Consider the following 24,610-nt stretch of genomic DNA (forward strand, 5'->3'; position numbering starts at 1 on the left):
AATTAATTGACATTTGACAAATATGCCTCATGGTATCTACAGCAAAGTTCACTGAAAGCTCAACAGTTCATTTGCTGACTTTCTTTGGAAGTATAACACACCGTATATGTTTGATGTAGATGTTGCCACTTCATCTCAAGGTTTATGTGACTTATGCTTTTCTTATTAATCTCATGTGAATCCTGAACTGGAGGGATCTCATTAAGGATTTCTTGTGACCAGTAAAGAGGTCTGTGAAGACAGCTTTTGTAGTGTGGTGCATTTTGTGTAACTATTTGTTAGAAACTTGGTGTTGCCATCATCTAGCTACTCTGAGGTACCATTTGAGACAGTTTCCAGTATCTCTAAAATCCACACTGGCCTTTTCATGGCATCCTTTTATATGGACTTGATATGTATTTTGACATGCTCTGACTAGAAAACTGGGACATGCTCCTTCAAGTGTGCTGTCTGAGCGAAGACCATAAGGACATGGAAGTTCTTTGAGGAAATGTCCATAACATTTCTGATAGACTCTTCTCCAGATGTAAGGAAGTTCTTGACCAGTTTTAATAGACTGATCCATTGAAGATCCATCTGCTGTCAGTGGGCAATAATTTGACTTCACCATGGACAGCTTGGCTTTGTGCAGAGTAGATCCTGTTTAGTGAACCTTGTAATCTTTTTCAAAAGGATTACAGAGTCTGTAGATGGTGGCCTTGCGGAACATGTGCTGTATCTTGACCTGATTTTGAGGCCTTTTACACCATTCCCAATGCTGGTGTCATGTAGAAGTCAAACGCATTAAAATTGGCCCATAGATAGATAGCAAGGTGGGACAGAACTCACACAGTGCGAACTACAGGCGCCTCACCAAAATGTAAGAAAGTGACAATTGGTGCTCCTCAGAGCTCTGTGCTAGGACGTGTCCTTTTTGGCTAAGAGCTGTAGCTGACAAAGTTTGCAGATCACTTCAAATTGGGGATAGTTGTTAAGTCACCCTGTGACACCCAAAGCCTCCAGCATGAACTGAATCTGTTAAACTCCTGGTGTACTAAAAATGGGCACAAACTAAATGATCAAAAATGTAATATTGTCATTTTTGGTAGACATCCCCTCCCCTTAACATTCTGCACAGACAACATTCATCTGCAAAACAAAAACACCGGGGACTTAGGAATTTGTGTTGATAATCCTCTTAATTTTGACTATCATGTGACAATGGCTATCAGGAAATCCTTTTATTTAGCATAGCTAATTGAAAAGAGGCATCTTCAAGGTCTCAAGAGGTAATCCTTTATACTCTGCATTAATCAGACCAATTATTAAATCCTACCTATCATTCAGGTTGCATCTCACTAAACATGTGAAGCCATTAGAAATACTTCAGAGTTCTGGAAGCTCTATCTCTTTCTTCATTGTCTTAGAAAGTTGTGAGGGAGAGATTTCTATCTCTCATACCACTTCGTTAGTGACCCTATTGTGCTGGACCTACCTTGTATATATCCAGAAGTCCAATAGCTCCACCATTGCTAGAACAAAGGGCCTAAGTCTTCATCAACAGGTAAGTAAAATATGATAGAGGGATATTTTATAACCCTTTGCTTTCCAAACCTCTGTAATAAGCTTCCTCTTTATGTTGAGCAATGCAACTCACAATTTTCCTTTAAAAATAACCTAGGTGACTGGATGGGTATTTATCAATTTACTCTGGAATTGATTGGTTTGGGCATGCTATGTAATGAAATGCATCCTAGGTGGGAGGATGCATTTCCAAATCCTTCTCCCACCACTGTGATGCACTCCATTCCTTGAACTGGCTGGAAGTCCCCCACTATCTGTCTTACATTCAACTGTTAATTGCTCACAAACTCATTTTCAAACCCTCTAACTGCCCTTCCCTCTCCTCCATACTCACTTTGCATCATCCTGACAGACTACTCGGGTCCAGTAACCAGAACCTTCTTGAAGTGTACAAACACTTATGTGCACCTGAGCAATTTCTCTTGTCTTTCTCCCTTGCTTCTCTATGGAATTCACCCCCCCCCCACATTTGAATTACCCAAAACCACTCTGCTTTCAAGTGCATGCTGCATTCCCATCTCTCTTCTCACTGGGAATGCTCATGCTCTCACCCCACCTGACTCCCTCTATATCATTTCTGCTCCTCCATCATTTTTTTTCTCCTTTCTCAAAACTCACCCTAGTGACTCCCTTCATTTCATTCCCACTCCCTCTCCCTTTTTCCTTTCTCATAACTCACCCTAGTGACTCCCTTCATTTCATTTCAACTCCCTTTCACTTCCACTTCCTTTCTCATAACTCACCCTAGTGACTCCTTTCATTTCATTTCCACTCCCTATCCCTTTTTCCTTTCTCATAACTCACCCTAGTGACTCCCTTCATTTCATTTCAACTCCCTTTCACTTCCTTTCTCATAACTCACCCTAGTGACTCCCTTCATTTCATTTCCACCCCCTCTCCCTTTTTTCCTTTCTCATAACTCACCCTAGTGACTCCCGTCATTTAATTTCCACTCCCTCTCCCTTTTTCCTTTCTCATAACTCACCCTAGTGACTCCCTTTATGTCAGTTCCACTCCCTCTCCCTTTTTCCTTTCTCATAACTCACCCTAGTGACTCCCTTTATGTCGGTTCCACCCCCTCTCCATTTTTCCTTTCTCATAACTCACCCTAGTGACTCCCTTCATTTCATTTCCACTCCCTCTTCCTTTCCTCCTTTCTCATAACTCACCCTAGTGATTCCCTTCATTTCATTCCCACTCCCTCTCCCTTTTTCCTTTCTCATAACTCACCCTAGTGACTCCCTTTATGTCAGTTCCACTCCCTCTCCCTTTTTTCCTCTCATAACTCACCTTAGTGACTCCCTTCATTTCATTCCCACTTCTCCCTTTTTCCTTTCTCATAACTCACCCTAGTGACTCCCTTCATTTCGTATCCACTTCCTCTCCCTTTTCTCCTTTCTCATAACTCACCCTAGTGACTCCCTTTATGTCATTTCCACTCCCCCTCCCTTTTCTCCTTTCTCATAACTCAGCCTAGTGACTCCCTTCATTTCATTCCCACTTCTCCCTTTTTTCCTTTCTCATAACTCAGCCTAGTGACTCCCTTCATTTCATTTCCACTCTCTCTCCCTTTTCTCCTTTCTCATAACTCAGCCTATTCACCTTTCACTGCTCTACTCTCTTGCTCTAATTCTTCCTACCCCTCACCTCATGAAACTTTGAGTGCATAAGTGCCTGCACTCCGAATTATACTTATGTACTCCAAAATACTTGTTTTAATTTCATTCAATGCTTTGTTACATCACCTTGCTCAAATGTTATTATTCTGTCTTCTATATTACTGTGTTTTTAGAAGTTTTGAAAATTATATTGTTCTTAACTTTGTTGATTTTAGCTTTGTAATAATTGTATATGGAGCTTTTCTGCATGGCCTCCATTGAAAATGGGCTCATTTTGGCCCAGTTGACTTTCCCGGTTAACAAACTGCAAATAAATAAATAAACTCCTGAGGGGAGTGTACTGGCAAGATATAAATGGTCATAAGACTCGATGGCTTTGTATGAAATCTGTGAAACACTGTCTGTGCACTGAGTGAGCACTAGAAGGTAGGAGTTTCCTGGATTTTGCCGGTGCCCTTTTACAGTCCATAATACTATGGAGTTGGCTGTCTTAATGCCATATAGAGTGGGGTTAAGTTGAGGTATTTTTTTCAAAACAGGCAAACATCTGATAAAAGATTGATATGCAAAGCATGTCCTTTATTGATATTTCCTCAAAAGTTGAAAAAAAAAGTGTTGACACTTACTGTGAAAAGTTGTATTAATTGTGGAATGCTACAGGATTCCGTACTGTTATCGGTCCTGTTTAATTTATGTGTTTATGTCCGGTATTCCACAGAATGTGGAGCACAACGTCAGTGTGCTTGCTGTCGATTCCCATGATTGGTGTGGTACTCGAGGATGCAAAGGCTAGACTCAAATGCCCTGGCACCTCAGACTTGATGCAGGGTATCCAGTGAGGTGCATTTAGAGAGTGTCCCTTGGAATGCCAGAAGAGGAAAATAATCAGATTACTGCCCACCTTCATCACAAGGTTCACTGATGGATTGCAGTATGAAAGGGTAGTAGTAGATGCCAACAGGATGTTTGGATATGTAGCTAGAAGAGTGGATTGTACAAATACTGAAGAACATTGATGTCATATTTCCTTTTTACTGAGCATTTGTAAGGCCACATGTGGAGTATGGTCTTTGCTTAGAATAGGGTTAGGCTTGTAGGAAATGTGTAGTAGGTAGCTGCTAAATGTTGAGGGGGAGTAGAGGACTTTAGGTGTGAGGAAAGATATAGGCAGCTTTGCATGTTTGCAGGGGCAGAGAGAAGAGCAAGAGTACTGCTCTGGATATACTGGGTTGTTTGTGGGGGTAACTGGAAGACATTGAACTGAGGAAGAAGAGCAGAGGAGGACAAAGGAGACATTGGAGTTATCCAGAACTCATTTAGAGAAAAACTGCTTCATAGAGGGGGTAGCAGCACTTTGCAGTAGAATTCTATGTAACAATTGAAGAAAGAGCTCATCAGGGAGATGTATAGCTGTAGGGGATAGCTGCAACACATGTGTATCAGACCATAGTTTTGTTGCATTTGGTCAGCATTTTTTATATGTTACTTAGTTTACTGTATGTTGCTGTATTGGATTGTACTATGCTGTTCATGTATAATGTATTGCTGTGCTGCTCACATGTAATGTACTGCTTTATAGTATATGTATAATGTGTTACCATATTACTTTATAGTTTATGTGTAATGTGTTACCATATAATTCTATTTATGTACTGTGTATTAGTTTTACTATGGAGCTTTTCTTCCCAGGCCTCAACTGAAAATGGGCTCCCCTTGGCCCAGTGGACTATCCCGGTCAACAAATGCGAATAAATAAATAAGTGATTTGTGTTGTTGTTGTTGTGTCTTAAGTGATTTGTGTATTTTCCTAAATTTGCACCAGATGCAAGTCATGAGCTTAAGTTTTGTGTGCTGGTATGTGCTCCCGGATTATAAGGTCTGGTCATTCGCTACATTTTTTTCATCTATTTTTAGCTGGGAAAGTTCTGTAATCAGATCCAAGTAGATGTCAGTCATGACTTGGGCTTGTAGTAAGCACAAATGTTGTTAGAGATAAATACATACATAAAAGATCATGCAGGATTTATGCATTTATATTATATGGGTTTGAAGTATTGGTTCTCAACTTAAGATGTTTTTTCATCTGTTTAAAAAAATTAAGTTGCTAAAATGTTTTATTATTATTTGATAACATTTACTTTGGAATGTTGATGCATACAATGCTTGTTTTATGGTTTATTTAGATTTCTTGAATAAAACCATTTACAGAAAAGTAATGCTAAATAAACTATACTGGTGCATTTGCAGATGTCCATTGCACAAAAGGTAGGAAACCAGATGTGCATTAAGATTAATCATTGCCTAAGCTGGCAGGGTTAGTCCCTTGGGGGACAGCAGTGGGCTGTAGCAGATGTCTGTTGCTTGTTTAAAATGTGTCAAGAGTCCATAATATGTGTGTGTTGTTTCCAGATTTTGATGAAGCCTGTATTTCATCTGCAGAACTCAAATTACTAGTTAATAATATGCAGTAAAATGTAGAGTGTTCTAGCAAGACGACAGAAGTAGAAGGTGCAGAAAACTGTGCTTCAGCTTACAAAACAAATTAAATGACTTCTATACTTTACTGGGAAACGAGACGAGTCTGTGTCGCTGAATTTTGTTGGTTACAGAGGTTAACCTTAACAGTTGAAATCATGCTGTTCATGTTCACTTTTTTCCTTGACTTATCTTTGCTGTACTTTATTTTAAATGCTGTGACCAGTGATGTTATTGAGTGAAGTCAGCCAGTGGTATCCGACCTTGATTCTGCTGCTGCATTCTATGACTACTGCAGAAGCGTTCTTATCTATATTAACAGTTGTAACCCAAGACGATCGATGAAACCATTTAGTTGTAAGAGTTATTATTTCTGTATGAGATTGCTAAATAGGTATTGGACAAAATTAGAAAGGTCAAATGTAACATTAGCAGTATTTTCTTTTTCCTTGGGGAAGATCTCCTGTAATACACAAATTTGGACCTTTGCCCCCTACAGTCCGCTATGTGTATATTTTTAGCTCCAAGATGACACTTATTAAATGTGATGGCAAAAACTCTATTCTGTAATCTTGCTTTTTAAAAAAGAAAAAAAAAAAAAGCTGTCACTGGACTGAGCCCATTAACAACTCTCCATACAACCAGTATGCCTGTTTATTCTGCAGCAGAAGAAACCGGGAGTCTGTAGTAAGGCGAAAGCCATATGGCTTATTTGTTCCTGCCTGGGCTTGTATGCTGCATGGTGACAGTCGGATGGTAGTGAGTGGACCAGTTTGCTTGTCTAGTGGGGCACCCAACCCTCGCCCTTGGTGGACGCCTCCCCACAGCAGTTCTTCTGAGCTCCATTGTATGCCGTCTGAAGGTAGTATGGTGCTATGTTATGAAAATATGCTATGGGTACTTTATTTCATGTTACATCAGACTTGTGTGATGTCGTAATGTTGGCTGCCTTTCAGACTAAAAATGTGTGTTCAGATAAAAAAGGATTTCCGTGCAAAAAATGCACTGATTGGAAACCAGTACTTGCTGCTTTTTTTAAACATTTTCTGTAGTGTATCGGCTAACAGGATACCTATGCATGAGGTACTGTTTAAAAACAACTATATTTATTTCATGACCAGTTCATAAAAGTCCTTTTTAATCTTTATTACTATTAACTGAATGAGCATGTCTGTAACTGGATTTATTTATTCAGTACTAGAATCAGCATTTGTACTATTTGCCCTAGCTGCCACCAGCTAGAGCTAATAATATTGGATAATCTAACTGCTTTCCTACCTACTTGGCACTAGCTTGTCTTTCCACACATTTCACTGTGATGTTTTCTTCTTCTGGTTAGGCTGTATCGGATGTGTGGGTTGACGAGTTTGCCAAGAGGGGCAATCTCAACATGGACTTGGAGTACCAGAAGGCCAAGGCAGCCGTCGAGGTGGGGGAGCTCAGCCCGCTTTCGTTCAGGTGCCTCAGTCGCATGCAGATCATGTTTCTTTGTGGGTAACCTTTTGCCTAAGGTAAAAGGTTAAAATCCTGTTCAGGATCCCTTTGCTCTGCCATTAAATTTTTGTTGCTTCAGTTTCCTCAGCCTATGCCTGTTTTAATCATACAGGTTGACTTTTGACCATCAGTGTTTAAATACCAGACATTTTGTGTATGTACCTTGTATTACTCTCACTTTATCAAAACTTCAGTATCACTTCTTTTAGACTGATGATTTTATATACCTATGCTTTGGACACCACAGTGTAAAGCACTAATTATTAGAATATGGAATCAAAGCTTAATGCCGACAGTGTTCCGAAATGCATTATATCATTTTCTTATCAATTTGCCGTCATTAAGAGCTGAGAGTGGTAGTTCAATTAAAAAAAAAACTGGCATCTGAGTGTCCAAAAGTATTTGTCCTTGTTAATGACATAATGAGTTACTTGTGTCACCCGGGAGCTTGTAGATGTTATAGCTAGTTATGATGGAGCTAATCTTTAAGTACTTGGGTTGGATGGGCAAAGAGTAGCTGCACTTGAAATGAGAATTAATCAGTTCTTAATTTATGGGTTCTGTTTGTAGCTATGACGTCTGTTTGGAGCCTGCTATTATTTCCATGATTGTTAAAGTTCTATGTCCCTGTCCTTTTTTGCTGCCTAGCAGCAGTGGTCAGGACTCTGACTGCTCTAGGGATACTTTCACTGCCTAACCTCACCAGAGTTGAGGCAGAAACCAATGTATATAAAAGCAATTACAATGCAGCTCTACAACACGTTCTTATAAGTGCATGTTTTACTTATGTGTGTCAACCTGCATGTCAGATTTCGCTTGTTTTTCCAGATGTGTGGATGCTGCTTTTGCTGTGTATCATTTTAATGCATGTCTTCTCCCCCATCTCTCTCCCTCCCTGTACCTTTCCATGGTGTCATCTTTAGTAATTTATTGGAAAAGTCCTTGAAACACTTCTTTGAGAGGTGTTCCTGAAAATATACTCCTTATTTTAAGGGAATAGCTGCTGCGAATGAGTGTCATTATGACTCCTCCCCGTGGAAGCGATAGAAACTGACACAGACTCTTTCAGCACTTAGATCATGGAAGACTTGCCTTCTTTAGTGAGTTATTTGTACCTACAGGAAGGACTCCTATTTACTGTATTATCTCAAATTCTTTCTGCAACTTATGTAGTGTTAGTCTCCTCAAAAAAGTAACAGCCTAAGCCTTCCAGTAATCACTTGGTTACCAGTTACTTTAATCCAACAATGGCAACAGATGGCTGCCTGTGGAAGCAGTATGGATTTTATTGGATTAACTATTATCAGTCAGCCTGTCATAACTGCTCACTTGGACTTCTATATTAATACGTGTTGTGTTTTATTAATTTTACAATGTTTTCCAATAGGGTAATCTGGGTGTGTATTTCAGTTATGTAAACTTTGCAGTGATATTACATGTTGCAAGTTGCTTTGCTGCATAGGCATCTCTACTTATTTAATTACCTCTGTACTACTGTGTTGGTTTAAGAACTGGTGCAAAAATACTTGCTTATTTTTCTCTCTGTTCAGTGTGGATTTTGTCTGTAGGTATAGCTGAGCGTCTTATTTTCCTGTTTCTTCTCTCAACGGTTTGGAAGGTGTACTTTCAATTATAATGTTTGACTAACATGATTGCCTGTAATTCCATCATGTAACTGACAAGCACAAAGTGTTAGCCGACGTCTTTTAAGCTCAGTTGTATGGACCGGCCATTTTAATCTTACCTGTGACCAAAGAGTACTGTGTTGGAATTTTTTGAAGTCTGGAGTATTGAGGAAGGTCAAATACCATTGTAAACTGCTGAATGACACTGCAGAACACTATGGTTTTCTGCCTAGGAACTGCAGACTTGCATTGTGATTTGTTTGCTCTTGATAAAGGTGACTTCTGTCTAATTTTTTGACAGGTTTTATTCTGTATGATTCTGGATTTTCAACTTATTCATACTGCATAACTGTTTATTACCTGTTCTTGTCCTGTCAGGTTGATTGCATTAACCTTTGTTCTGACTTTTTTTTAATTTCTTATTGGTTTTCTTTTTTATCATGTTCAACTTCTTTAAAAAGCTTAGGAAATAAGCATAAAATTAATCTAAACTTACATTGCCAAGAATGAGACATTGCTGGTTCTGTCTGTCAGCCACGTAATTTCACCAGCTGTTTTAGGTACCCGTTAAAACTGGTATAAACATTTTTTTTTTTTTTTTTTTTTTTTTTTTTTACAAAGGATTTACATTTGAGATTTCCAGTTTTGCACTCCCATTCTGTTGTCTGTTCATTTTACACGGAATGGGACTCTGGCACCTCCTATAAGGGTGGATTACCGCTGCACCTGCCAGCTTTTATTGGCTGGAAAAAATCCTACATTCACCACTCAGAAGTATGTCACCCCAAAAACTGATCTTGTGACCTCCACATCATAAGTCAGTCCCTATCCTGGCATTATCTTTTACTTCTGGGATGGAGGAGCACAACATAAACTACTACTGCAAGAGCCAGAATTTGAACCCAAGCACTAAGAGATGTTGAAGATAGAAGCTCCAGGCTTGTTTTATGCCTGAAAAGATGATGACAGTTGGCCATTTCTAGCATAGACAGTAACAGCAGGGTCCCTCACATAGTTCCACGCTAATGTTGGAGCACCACGTGAAGTTGAAAGATATGGAAATCTGATACTAGCTGTACCTTCCTGGAGCCTCTACCATTTCCGTAATGATCTCCACTTTCTTCACTGTATTGAATGACAAGAGACCCATGAAAATGCACCCCAGCAACCTTCTTAGATGGTAGCGTTAATACCATCCTGCCATGATAATGTGGCCAGATATTACCTGCTACCAGCCTGGATCCAGGGAGCCTTGAGTCGTAGCAGGTTTTACATGGGATTCATCATTATTCTTTGTAGGTCTTTTCCCTAACAGACAAAACTTGAAAAAAACATTTGCCGAAAGCCACTTCAGCGAACACAAATTTAAGTTTTTTGGAGGAAGGTCAAACCCCCCTGCACTCCCTATGTGTAGGGGGAAGACCCCCACCACCCCATAAGTTATATGTGCCAACTCCACAGTCTCACATCATTGAAGAAGGGGTAACACCATATATTTGCTGAAAGTAATTTTCAGCAATAAAGGTTTTGCACCGTTGACAACCAGACAAGTAGCATTCAGAATTATGATGCACTTCCATTAAGTGTTCCATTCTGGATTGATGTCACTACCCTCCAAGTCAAAAGAGATCTTGATTCACCTCATTTATTTGAATTGCTATGAGATTTGCCTTCTGGGGTGGGTCAGAGAACATGAACTGATAGTTTCTTTCACTTTTCCAGCCTCACTAGTCAAGGATCTCCATTTAGGCCTCATTAAAAGCCATTCCACATTCAAGTGAGACCTAACTAGTTCCCTTATTTGGTGAGTACATCCATGAACACTGGTACCTAATAGCTGGACTTCCAGCTGTTGCTTGGTGCACACTGGACTCCTTCCACATCTGTTGATGCGCCCTGCCATCCTAAAACTAGGAACTGAGAGTTCCTTCTTCTAGCTGCCCCCCCCCCCCACACCTCTCAGACATGGGAAGATTATTAAAGAATCCAGAGACCCTTAATTATGAGCTAGATAACGTCAACAAAACCTTTCCTCCCTAGCCATCATATGACCCCCTCTTCTAGAGCATCCCTCAGGCTGACAGAGTCCTGCATGAACTCGGCTTTGTGTGCCACCCAGAAATGTCAAACAAGAGAGAGGAGGCTTGGGTTATCCCACCTTTGGAGCCTGTGCTTAAGAAATCTATATTTGCAACCTGGGAACATCCAGATACCTCTCTGTCTTCTCTCCAAAAGACAAACTCCCTCTGTCTTCTCTCCAAAAGACAAACTCCCTCTAAAAGTCCCTGGCCATGTGACATGACGGCTTATCTCAGCATCTTAAAATTGACTTTAGTGGTCTTTGAGGTGCAGCATAGGCCAGATTGATCAGAGCACCTTTTTGACCCTCCCATCTAATAAGAAGCCTAATGATTTGGATGGTTTGAACACAGGAGTATTTTCCTTGTTTGTTTTTGGTCTCAAGTCCCTCATCTCTGTCTTGTTTTTTCAGTTTCCAGTCCCTAGTGGTAAAAGCTCAGGGTAACACCCTTACCATGGCTCCAGTGTTGACTTCCTTGAGACCTATATATGTTGGACTGTGTTGATACTACAGGTAAGGCAGCAATGTGACTGAGGCTCGCCTATTTAAATATGAGGTCAGGCAAACCATTTTAGATGCCTTCTTCTAGGCAAACATTCACTTTTACAGGCTTCTCAGGACTTAGTAAAATATGTCCAAAGAAGAAAACACATCCTTACCTCATTGATAGGCTTGTATTATCCCACTGTCCTCTGTGGCTTCTTCCAGCCTAGTCCACCAAGGAAGAAGCCACGTGACAAACTGAAGTGGGTGTATTAAATGTTGTGCCATGCCGCCCAAGCGATATAAAAGTGTGGTGGTGTTAGTCTGGCATTTGCAGCTCTGTTCATTCAGTTGTGAATGGGGGTGGTTCTTGGACTTCATCCTAGTGCTAGTGGGCTTTGCGTGTCGACATGGGCCACCACATCTTTGAACATGTATGTTCTGAAGAGCTGCTGTGATGCTTGTGCTGGAGGTTTTCCTGTACTTCAGTGACTGGATGATTGCAACCCTAGCAAGGGGAGGAGTTCACTGCTTTGACTGTTTTTGGACACTTCTTTGAGTCCATTCAGAGTATCTTCATAAAATAGATGTTCTTGTCAGGACCGCCTGTTTTATCAGATGACTTCTGACCCTTTCTTGTGTCTTTACTCTCCAAGAATGTCTCAGGTCTGCTGGCAGAATAGGTATCCCAGAGACAATTGCAGACTTGCATTCTCTTTTGTTTGAAAGGCACGATCACAGCACATCTTTATCCCTTTAACCTACCTGTATGTGCATATGTTGTTGTAATAGTCTGCTGATGGCTACAAAACCATTGATCTTTCATAAGTTTCTTTTTGTGCCATTCTACCCCTTTCTACTTACAAGTGGTTGCATTTGATGATAAGCTCCTCATAATCCCCTTTTGTGTGCACCCATTGTTTTGTCCTCCTATGAGTCTAGCATAGTCATCCCTAAATGCCTTCCTGAATGTTAAAATGCTCCCCTAGATGAGGTGACAGTACAAGGTTGTTGGAGTCTTTTACAGTGTACACATTCATATTTAAAGCAGTTATGCATCCTGTAAAGGTCTTGAACTGCCAGTTCCTCTTTGGAACTGTCCTCTTCATTTTGGGTAGTCAGTTTTTAGTGCAATTTATTAACATGCTTGGAGATATGAGGTTACATCCTTGGGGCAGTGAAGTGCTTTGGGATTGGGATTTTGATTTTGATCTAGACACTTCTTTGTCTGTGTTTTAAAGTTCTCTGTCAGATGCCTTGAATAAACATAATGCAACCTTACTGGACCAAGACATTAATAGTGAGAGAGCATTGCTGCAGTGATGGCCACCACAGACCGTAACATGACAAAAGAACAGTGCTGCACAAGGTTTTCTCCATGTAGAAAACACGTCATGTAAAGTAGGAATAATGTGCTAATATACATCTTTCCCTGTTTTCTCGCCATTAAACTGCTACTGATTTTTCATGTCTCTCTGAAAAATGTTTTTTAATGTTGTTGAGTCTGATTTTAGACATCCTTCTGAGACTGATAATGTCCCTAAAGATCATAAACACACGTATTTGTGGCTGACTGGTACCAAAAAAGGATATTCACATTTGTTTTTTAATCTGCCATGTGAAAAACCATGAAGTATGAGTGCAATTACTGTACTTTATTTAACAAAGTAGACCCTGCTTTGAAGATAATCCAAAATGTTGGGGGAGGGGGATTTAAAATGGTTGCCACGAGGTATATACGAGGATCTCGCCTCACAGAAACATTTTGGATTCCTAGACAACCCTGCCATGGTGCTTTAGGACAAAGACATGTAGCACAGTGGTGAGGCTGTCTGAGTGGCTTTACTAAATAGTAATGAGTCATTCTGGGAGAGAGGCATATGCTAATTATCCACATGTTGTCTCCTAGAAATACCTGAGGTAAGTCAGTTATGCAGCAGAGCAGTTCAGAGAATTGCTTGGCTGCATAAATTTACATAGCAGCTCACTGACACTCCTAGGTAGTCAGTTATGCAGCAGAGCAGTTCAGAGAATTGCTTGGCTGCATAAATTTACATAGCAGCTCACTGACACTCCTAGGTAGGTACTAGGCTATTGACCCAAGCACCTAAGTAAGACTAGCCAACAAGGTTCAATGGCTTATGCCACACAAGAAAGTTCATTTCCTGTGCCCCTGTCGAGCAGAGCCAGAGAGGTGATCCCAGGGGTGTATTTCCTATTTCCTATCCACTCATCAAGATTTTTCTTGAAGAGTGCTAATGAGGAACTTTGCTTGACATAGATGGATAGCTTGTTCCAGAGTATAGGAAGTCACAGGGACAGGAATCTATCCCTCCCCCATGTCCTGTTTATTGTGGTGACGAGGTTTAGGTCCCCAGAGCGTGTAGTTTGGAGGGATTGGGATTTCTTTAGTTGTAGCATGTCCAACAGCTCTGGTTTTAACATAGCTTTATATGTTAGGCAGAGATCTCCTTGGAGTAGGCAATATGCTACAGAGTAAAGCTGGAGATTTTTGAGACTGTTAATGTAGGGCATCTGTTTGAGGCCAGTAATCCTCTTTTTGAGGTACTTCTGTGGCCTTTCCAGCTGCTGCAGATGTTTTGTGAGGTACATTCCAAAAGGGACATTGTACTCTATAATGGGTCTAATGAGTGCCAAGTAGAGGGGAACAGTAACCTCTTTTTTCTTGGATGAGACCCCTTTTGTGATGAGATGTGCCACTTAAAAGGAATTCCTGACTACTGTGGCGATGTGATTATTTATTAAAGGAGAGACTATTGTCTACCTAGGTCCCAAGGTCTCTTAACACACATTTAGCATCAAGTAGACTGCCGTTTATGTGGTAGTTCATGGGTACAGAGTTTTTACCAAAGGGGATGACAATGCAGTTTTTGGTATTGAGCTTGAGGCCATGCCTCTGACACCAGGCATCTGTCTCAGTGAGGCCCTTCTGTAGATTGTCCACATCATTTGGGGACTCGACTATAGCTCCTAGTTTGCAGTCATCTGTGAGATTCTTAGCCAGAGGCCTTCTGTGTTGACCTGTACTTCAGAGAAGTAGATACCAAACAGCAGAGGTCCCAGGACTGAACCCTGTGGTACTCCACTTGTCACTGGTTTGAAGTTAGATGTGGAGTCTGCAACTTTTACAGTGTGGGTTCTGTCAGTGAGCCACATGTTATTGAACACAGCCAAAAGCTTGTGTTCACCCATCATGGTAGAGGTAGGTGCTGTGGGGAGTTCAGCAGACAAGTAGTTGTTGAGGAGGTGTTTGTGTGTTTGTGCAGGGTTGCATAATTATTTGTTTATCCTTTGTTGGCTAGGTTAGTCGACTAGGCTAGTATCTGCTTTTCAGGGGAGACCTGAGGTAGTATTCCTACTACTAGGGGAAATTTGGTCAGCCTATTGGAGGACTTCCCACAGCACCTATCAAAAATAGTAAAGGATCTTTTACATTTAGCTGAGCTGCCACCAACTCGAGCAGATGGGATATCAGCTAAAATTCTCATCTGCAGGGCAACGCACTAAGGAGTGCAGCATCTCCCTAAGGCTCTACTGCACTGTCTCTTATCCAATCATCTGTAATGGGAATAGAACCTATAGCCTTCTGGTCTGCCAGCACCAAAGGTGGGTATGCCACTTATTGTGCCTGTGTGTGTGTGTGTGTGTGTGTGTGTGTGTGTGTGTGTGTGTGTGTGTGTGTGTGTCTGTGTACTGTCACACCTCAGTGCTGCCTTACACTAATGAGCAAGTCCTGTAGTATTGTGGGGCTAGGAACCACTAGACACAAGGGAAAGAACTTCATGTTGTGCATTATTGGCACCTTTAAAAACTTTTGTTGAGGAGACACTGGGCGCCAGGGATACTCTTTGTATTGTACCTCAAAGTCACTAAAAAGGATTCAAACCTGTACTTCCCCACATTTCACAGAAGATATTACTCCTATCACCACCACTAGACACCAAGGATACTTGTAATTATTATCAAAGTCTCTAATAAAAAAAAAAAATACACAGAAAGCTGGAACATTAACTCAATATGCAAAATAATCTATTAGTGTAATTGGCATTTTTGCATAATAATACTAAATGTGAAGCTTTAATGTCTGGTGTGATCCAAAGATTACTACAGTATGTGAGTTATGAGGGATGGTGGAGGGAGGGAGGCTTCAGTACAAAGCCAGAAGAAACACTAGATGACACCAGGGAGATTATTTAAAATATTAACTGGACTTGTATAACATCAGTCTGCAGTCTACGAACATTACCTAGAATGAAAATCTCAGGTAATAATGCAGATATTACCATAAGGAATGGTGGTTTACAAGGGCAAGGACAAATAAATTAGAAGAGACCTTGGGGATGTTCTGCCAACTTGGGGTGGCAAGCCTGTACCTCGCAATAGTTTCCTTCTCTAGAACCCCAGTTGCTACTAGCCTTTTGGAGACCAGAGGCAGAATACAGGTGTCTCAAGTTCAAGTTTGTTATTGTGCTTATTTCCTGAGCACTTGCATCAAAACTGTCACTCCGAGTGTAAACAGATTTAAGTCTATTAGCAACAAATAACTGTAAGATGCATAGTAATTTGCTAAAAACAAAACTTGAGTTCAGTAAAAACCAAACACTAAAAAAAAAATTACATTAAGTAAACAACGTTGTTATAAAAAAGAGAGTTATATATTAATATAACAATGTAACTAGTGCTACCCAGTCACTCAAAAGGAGTTCTGTTTTACAAAACATTTGAGTCCAAGGGCTGTAACAACACATTGATTCAACGTCTTCAGCCTACAAATTTCGCCAAGTGAAACAGCTGTAAAAAATCACAGATGAGCATTCAGATAAACTACCGACCACAAATTATGCCCAGAGAATAGCAAATGACAAGCATTGCAAATAAAATTGCCAGTAAAACTTCAAAGACCAGAATATCACAGTCTTTCACTCCACTGAATTAATACATCAGTGTGGGCTGCAAAACAACCCTATTTGTTTTTCCACCATCTAATAAAAAATGGTAACACTTTCACCCCATTGATCCACATCCAAAACCACTACGAAGAGAGCTAAAATATCAATCTGAAGACACGTCTCTTGTCATCTTTCTTCTTCCTCAAACAAAACGACATTAGTGACGCCAGTTATCACAGAAATGATTATTGACCAGTCTATAGTCAGAAAAATGATGTTCCAAAATCCAGCACCATGAGAAAGGTCAAAGCAAATTCTTTTAGTATAACCATACAAATGTAGCAAGCCGTGCAGTCTGGTAGCCTCTTGCCACTGTTATTTGAGACCTAAGAACTTCTCAGGCCTCTTCAGGATTTTCAGTTGTGTCCATGCTAGATACCAGTCATCTGCAGAGACCCAGCATAAGGTGCATGTTTCAAAGACCACTCTCCCTCCTTGAGTATCTCTAGAATTTTTGCCTAGGAGCCCGCTGGGCCTGTTGTTAAAATGGCATTTTTTTTGTTTTCTTTTTGGGAAAAATCCTATGACCAAGTCTACTACTCCTTTTCCTGTCAGACTAACCACCTGGCTGTGAGGTAGCAGTCTCACCAACACCTGTCTTAACTCTGCTGTATATGCGCATCAGAGTTGTGGCAAGGAATATGTTGCAGTATGGCAGGGGTCCAGGCCCCAATACCAGCTTCCTAGAAACTTCAATTGCAACTTCTTGAAGTTATAATATCATACTGATGAGTTTAATGTGGCTGTTTCCTTCCTGAAAAAAATTCTGCTATGGTGGTTGTAGAGGACTGTGCTCCCCACATCCTGTCTTCCCTACTTATATATACTCCAGGTCACACAGCCTAAGGAAAAGGGGTGAAAACAGACCTTACTTCAATGAATTCATCCACACCTCAGGTGTGTCGACTCCTGGTATAGTATTTACTGTGAAGAAGAGATCCTTCTCCCAGGCAGTCCACTGACTCCGACTTCAGGGAGGAGGATCTTAAATATTCTGCCTATTTGTACTCTCCAGTCAGATGCAACACAAGCAGCGAAGAATCATTGTTTTCACGATCTCCCCCAAGAGGGTGTCTCTTTTGGGGAAGCCCTGAATTTAACACAGGGGCATTTGATGTAAGGAGCAAGAACACTAAGATTCACAAAAGCTATCTTGACCTACTGATCACCTAGAAAACCAAACCTACAGCTATCCCTCCAGTTGTTCAGTTGTTTGAAGACACCTTTGTGAGCCATGTCTGGAGCTTAATTTCACAGGCAACCAGTGGAAGAAAACCAGATGGTTTATGTAGGGTGGGAGATGACATTAAGGACTTGCACAAGGATCCAGTGGTTCACCGTGTGGTTTTAGAGTCTGGATATATAAGCTGTGCTCAGAAAGCAGCATGCCACCGAACAACAAAGAATGCAGAAGTCTTGATTTGATTTGAGGTAAAAAGCATTTATAATTCTGCTTTTGTGTGATTATTAGGGCAGTCAGTTGCGGATTGCCAAGCCCATATAATCCCGTACCAAGGAGATCTTATAAAACAGGTTGAGCTTGATGAACCTTTGAAACAGAAGCTCTTGATGTTGTCCCATACTGCCTTGAAGATGTGCAAACATGCAATCAAACATGGTTGTAACTCCATAGACGCCTTTGCTTGAATGGCCATCTCTGGTAGAGGTGTAACTAAGGTAGTGAGATGGGCCAGCTGCCCTGGCATAGTCAGCAAGTGCTAATGGTGCTGCAGTGCAGTTACACCATTGATTTCTGAAGCTGTGGAGATTTCAAGTTTGAAAAAACTAGATGTTCTTCGTGTTTAACTGTTGCAGTCATTACATGTGGTTAATCTGCTGGCAGGTTGCCTTCAGTCGGCCTGAATTCCAAGGTCTTGGGTCCTGCATCTGTTGCTGTCAGGTCTATAAAACATGCAGCCAATGCCATTTTCTTCAGTCTTTCTTGCCGCGTGGTGCCCGAAGCAGAAGCATTTTGCAAGTGCCGGTCAGCCGACTACTGAAATATTTGCATTTGAGTTTCAGAACCGAAGTCTTCAGTAAAGCAAAGTACCCCATTGGGGAAACTTTTTTCTTGTTTTTTACCGATGCCAGAAAAAGTTAATAATTGTATTACTTGTGGGAAGCAAATACCTCATAAAAATGTCCATTTATACTGTATTCCTTGCTTAGGCCCTGATCACAATGTGCCTGGCTGTCGGTTGTGTGCTAGAGTTAACCAACACACTATTAAGCGTCTGCATATTTTTGCATTGAAGTATTTTGGAAACAGATTTAACTACCCAGAGATATCATCGGATAGCAATCCGACTACTAGAGTACATAAAAAACGCAAAGAAAAGGACAGAGAAAGGCAGTCGAGATCCAAAACCGACGACAAAGCTTCTCCTAAGCCAGTCGCCGGTTCGCCGGTACTCAGTGAGGTGTTTTTGCAGCCCCTGATGCCCGCTGCCTTTGAGTCGCAGGGCTCTACTGACACCCATGTGGAGTCCGGGATGCCGCAAGAAACTCAGGGTATTGGACTGACAGATGTATCCCCCCTCAGATGGGTCCGGAGCCGCTGAGCAGGCACCGGCTTCTGAGGGTGTATTCAGACCACAACATTTTTATATCAAACCGACGAAAGTTGCAAAACCTAAGGCAAAGACACCTTCAAAAACTAAAAAACCGACGCCTGAGCCATGTGCACAGGCATCTATGCCTACAAAACAGATGATCAAAATGGCTGAAGACCTTATTACCTTGATCAGGGGTACCCATCCCCCTCCAGATAAGAGGCCTAGGCAAGACACTGACTATGAATCTTCAGATCAGGTTTCTATTTCTTCTGATTCCTCTTCTAATCAGGAATTATCTTTACCTCCTTAGGATTCTGATGCTGAGGAGTCTATTCCATCTGCATCTCCTCCTGAGGATTATTAATTTGGAGAAACCTTGCATACTTTGAGGGAGCATTTTCACTGGGAGAGTCAAGACTTTTCAGAATCAAAAAATAGGCACAGGGATTTCCTCCTCCCTCAGCACAAGCCTTTTGCCATTCCCCCTGTGTTAGACATTGTGGATGATGTTTTTTCAGAGTCAAGCCTGACCCCTGACTTTTTACCTCCGGCTCCCAGTAAGCCTGACAGGTGTTACAGGGTCCCTGACTCTCTGCTGCTGATTCTGAAACTATTTCATAGGGTCCAAAGGGAGTTAAGGCCTCAACAGCAAAAAAAACTACCCCCTCTGACAGAGATTCAAGGGCGCTGGACATATGGGGAAAAAAGATTTATACATCTGCAACCGTGGCAATTAGGGCCTTAAACTGTCAATTTCATATGCTTAAGTACCAACAACATGTTATGAGATTGCTGAAACAGAAAATTATGTTGATTTCAGAATGTTTAGAAAATAAGGAATTGCAGGAATTATTGCATGCAGCTGAACAAGTTGGAAAGCATACTTTGCAATGTGGTTTTGATTCTTTAGAGGCCTCCTGCAGGACCACAGTTACTGGATCTGTAATTAGGAGGCATGCCTGGTTAAAGGAACAAAATTTACCTGATCATGTTAAAGCTAAATTGCTAGATGCACCTTTACAGCATGATTCTCTGTTTGGTATTAAGGCAGAAGAGGTTTTAAAGAAAATGGAAGACAAAGCTAAGTCTATGCAAACTGTTAAAAGATTTCTTACAAGTGCAGCCTCCTAGGTTCAGTAGACACTGGCCTACAAAAAATTGGTCCTTTCTTCTGTCAAACAGAGCTCAAATAGGCAAATCTAGACGCCCTAAGGGTTCCAGGTACCAGGCTCAAGACTCATACAGGTCAAAGCAATGGGGCGCATCTACCTCCAAATCTGGGGGAGATAAAGCGCAAACCTACAGAAAGCAATCCCAATGACTTCCCTCTGCCTACACCAAGCACTTATCTCTTGGCAGCACCCATAGGGGGAAAATTAGCACTTTTTGCTCAAAATTGGCAATTAGTAATCCAGGACAAGTGGGTACTGAACATCGTATAACAGGTATACAGATTCCATTTCCACACTCTGCCAATGGCAAATGGTTGGCCAGACCTGCCAAAAAACAATGGGCAGAGGCACAGAAACAGGTTACGTCCCTCATGGATAATGGGGGCCATTCAAACAGTACCAGAACAGGAAAGAGGACAAGGTTTTTACTCAAGACTGTTCTTGGTAGCCAGAAAGGGCAAGGACTGGCGGCCAATACTGAATTTATCGATTTTTGAACACATACCTGGACATTCCAAAATTCAAATGCTCACCTTGCAGCAGCTTCTGCTCATGCTGGGCAAGAATGCTTGGCTGGTGACTTTAGACTTAAAAGAGGCATACCTGCATGTCCCAATAAGACAGTCGTGCAAAAGATACCTCAGATTCAAGGCTGGCTTAATGCATTACCAATTCTCTGCACTGCCCTTTGGCTTATCTACTGCAACCAGGGTCTTTACAAAGTGCCTGGCACCAGTAATTGCATTTTGCAGACAAAGAAGTATTCAAATATATCCTTACTTGGACGACTGTCTCATTCAAGCAGAAAACAAAGACACTCTTCTACGACACCTGGCGTTTGTGAAAAGGCTTCTAGCATGCCTAGGGTACACAATAAATGAAAAGAAATCACAACTGGTACCCTTTCAAAAGATAACATTCCTGGGTGCAAGCTTGCATACAACTGCCCAGATGGCTTACCTCACATCAGACAAACAAAGGCAACTGACTGCTTACTTCAAACTGATGGCAACAAAAACCCAGTCTTCTGCAAGACATATTCTGCAGGCTGTGGGCTTCATGGCATCCTGCATCCTACTAATTCCATATGCAAGACTGCATATGAGGAAACTACAATGGTACCTAAAAAGTTTATGGAGTCAATATTCACACAGTCTGGAAACAATGATTCCTCTCATCCCCTGCCTGCAACAGGAGTTTCTATGGTGGGCAAAAGCCTGTCACCAAAACATGGGACAGCCCTTTACTCTACCCTCTGCCAGCCAAACCTTAACAACAGACGCATCAGATTATACCTGGAGGGCCCACATGGCAGGAAGATGCATTCAGAGCATATGGGCACCAAATCAAATGCATCTACATATCAAGCAGAAAGAGATGCTAGCTGTTCAAAATGCCCTAACAGCCTTCAAGGACTTACTTAATCCAGGACAACTACTGATAAAGACGGACAACACCCACAGTCATGTGGTATATAAACAAGCAAGGGGGCACACACTCATACCCCCTTTGCAGATTAGCCATGGCACTGTGGAGCACAACTTTGACCTACCAAATAAATCTTCAAGCTCAATTCCTGCCAGGAAAACAGAACACTCTCTGTCAGATGATTTAAGCAAAAACCTGATGGATCCTCAAGAGTGGAAACTACATCCGCAAGTATTCAGCATGATGACCGAGAAATGGGGGAGCCCAGACATAGATCTATTTGCCTCTCCTCAAAATTATCAGTTGAAAAGATTCTACACAAGGACTCATCACAGACAAGCATGGAAAGTGGACGCCCTATCCTTCAGGTGGAAAAACCTGTCAGTTTATGCCTTCTCTCCTCTGCCTCTTCTACCCAAGGTCCTCCTAAAAGTCAGGCAAGAGAAGCCAAAGATTATATGAATCGCCCCGGACTGGCCCCGCCAATACTGGTACCCAGTCCTAAGGAACTTGTCTTAATACCCCGCTTGGACCTTGCCTCAAAGACCACAACTACTGTCCCAGCAAAACAGTCAGATCCTGCACAATCAACTACAGACTCTGAACCTGGCAGCATGGCTAATCATGTAATCATACAAACGACACCTCTCAGTAAAGCTGTGATGGATGTAATTTTGGAAGCCAGAAGGCCTTGTACTAGAAAATCTTATGCTGACAAATGGAAGAGATTCTGTGCTTGGAATCAAGCACAAGGAACTGATACAGCAGAACCACATATTCCTCGGATATTACAATACTTAACTGAGATGCTTGACAAAGGCCTATCTTTCTCATCAATCAAAATCCATGCTTGTGCCATTTCGGCTCATTACAATACAGAGCCACCAATCTGTTCACATCCTTTACTAAAGCAGTATCTTAGAGGAGCCAAAAACCTAAGGCCTCCTAGAAGATCACCATTACCTGCATGGGACCTCAATTATGTGTTGGAAAAACTCACCCTGTCTCCATTTGAACCAGCCGCTACCGCTGATATAAAGTTCTTATCATGGAAGACAGCTCTTCTACTAGCAATTACTTCAGCAAGAAGAGTTTCAGAGCTACAGGCCCTCATGACGGTAGAGCCTTTTATCATATTTTACCCAGACAGGGTGTCTCTGAGGACAAATCCTACTTTTATGCCTAAGGTAGTTTCCAGTGTGGCTCTTAACCAAACAATTCATCTGCTAACTTTTTATCCAAATCCGCAGAACAAAGGGGAGAGAATTCTGCATTCCTTGGACATACACAGACAGCTAAGATTATACTTGAGCAGGACAAAAGTTGTAAGAAAAACTGAGCAATTACTAGTGTCATATGCTGCAGGATCAGAAGGAAAGGCCATCTCAAAGCAGACAATTTCAAAGTGGATAAGCCACTGCATCCATTTCTCCTACTTACACCATGGTAAACCTGTGCCCAAGGGCATTAGGTCTCATTCCACCAGAGCTGCAGCTACTTCAGCAGCCTTTAAGAGGAGTACCAACCAAAGATATTTTAGAGGCTGCTACTTGGAGTTCTGTTCACACCTTTACGAAGCATTACCATTTGCCTCTCTACTCTAAGTCCAGGGCAGGCTTTGCCACTGCAGTGCTGCAGGGCCTTATAGCCGCACCTAATGCTGTTTAGCTCCAGCCTCCCAACCATAGCTTTGGGATTCTACCCAAATGTAATGACTGCAACAGTGAAACACGAAGAACATAGTACAGTTGTGTACACTTACCATAAATGTAGATGTTCATGTGTATTCACAGTTGCAGTCCAGGTTACCCTCCCACCATCCCCCTGTCATTCTACAGTTTATCTTTCCTTCTCTATCTTCTACAACCTATGTGGTGTATTTGCTTGTAGATGAAGGTAACGTTTATATTGATGCGTGTATATAGAAATATATATATATATATATATATATATATATATATATATATATATATATATATATATATGAATATGATATTGCTACCTTTTTGGGGGCACCTGACATCGGGGGCAAGAAAAACTAAAGAAAATGGCGTTGGCTGCATGTTTTATACCCCTGACGACCTGACGTCATGGAAGAGGAGACCGCAACCGACGCAGGACCTAAGACTTTGGAATTCAGGCCGACTGAGGGCAACCTGCCAGCAGATTACCCAAATGTAATGACTGTAACAGTGAATACACTCTAACATCTACATTTATGGTAAGTGTACACAACTGCACTTTTGAGGATCAGCACATAGGGTACCAGATGGGCTAGCTGGCGTTCTTGTCTCTGGTATAGTAATTAGGAGACATGACATATTTGTTTTAAAATTCAGCCCTTACCAAAGAATGTTAAAGAGCAGCTTTTAAGTATGGCCCTTGATAGAGGGTTATTTGGTCCTTCCTTACAGGAAGTATTTGAAAAAAAAGGAAGTAAAGGCAAGCATGTCCAACCGGTAAAACTTCTTTTTCATTCCTCAGCACCACAGTACATCAGAAACTTCCCAAGTAAGCAGTGACTGTTATTGAAGGCAATCCCAAACTAAATAGATGAAGCAGAAAAGAACGTTTGAAAAAGGTCATTCGAGAGAGGTAGATGCTGAGGCAAGGCAATCTGGCAGGAGCAAAGGTGTAGCTCTACCTCCCATCTAATAGGGTCTTTCCCATTTCTGACTATCCAAGCCCCCTGCCACCAGTTTTGAATGAGGCTTTCCTACTTAAGAAGCAAGTCTTTCAAGGTAAGCACAAACATGTGGATAATGGAGCTCATTACCTCAGGTCACAAGAGTAAATTCATATCCCTTCCCACCATCATGGTGATGCCTCCAGTATCTTCAGACTAGATGACAGGGCTGTTCTCAAATGTTACTCTTGTTCTGCTGTAGAAAGAGTCCTGCCAAGAATCTTGCAGATAGAGTACAGAGTGCAGTTGTTTTTCGTGTTCCTTTCTAATAACTAGCAAGGATTGGACCATGGTGACCCATACCAAAGCTATTTAGAATGAACAAGTGTTTGTTGCTAAAAAACATAATCAGTCTCACCTTCCCTTGTTCTTATCAGATTTGTTCAAGGTTACCCTGGACATGGATACCTATTTTATACATGTAGATGGGACACACCATTTGCATTTCATATGTTTGCTC

The 24,610-nt window shown here is 41.4% G+C and overlaps 1 protein-coding gene across 4 annotated transcripts in view; it reads left to right on the top strand.

Annotated features, from left to right (window-relative positions):
* The window catches only part of PEX5 (peroxisomal biogenesis factor 5), a 672,311-nt gene that overhangs the window by 329,366 nt on the left and 318,335 nt on the right, over window positions 1–24,610 (top strand). For 2 of the 4 annotated variants that reach the window (XM_044062012.1, XM_044062008.1), the window contains one exon: window positions 6,997–7,086. The exons of the other annotated variants lie outside the window; for them this stretch is intronic. In XM_044062012.1, coding sequence (XP_043917947.1) covers window positions 6,997–7,086 — 90 coding nt within the window. The remainder of the gene's footprint in view (window positions 1–6,996; window positions 7,087–24,610) is intronic. 4 annotated transcript variants of the gene reach the window in all.

This window comes from Protopterus annectens, chromosome 2.part1 (assembly GCF_019279795.1).
Source record: "Protopterus annectens isolate FY-2018-M chromosome 2.part1, PAN1.0, whole genome shotgun sequence".
Taxonomy (NCBI): domain Eukaryota; kingdom Metazoa; phylum Chordata; order Ceratodontiformes; family Protopteridae; genus Protopterus; species Protopterus annectens.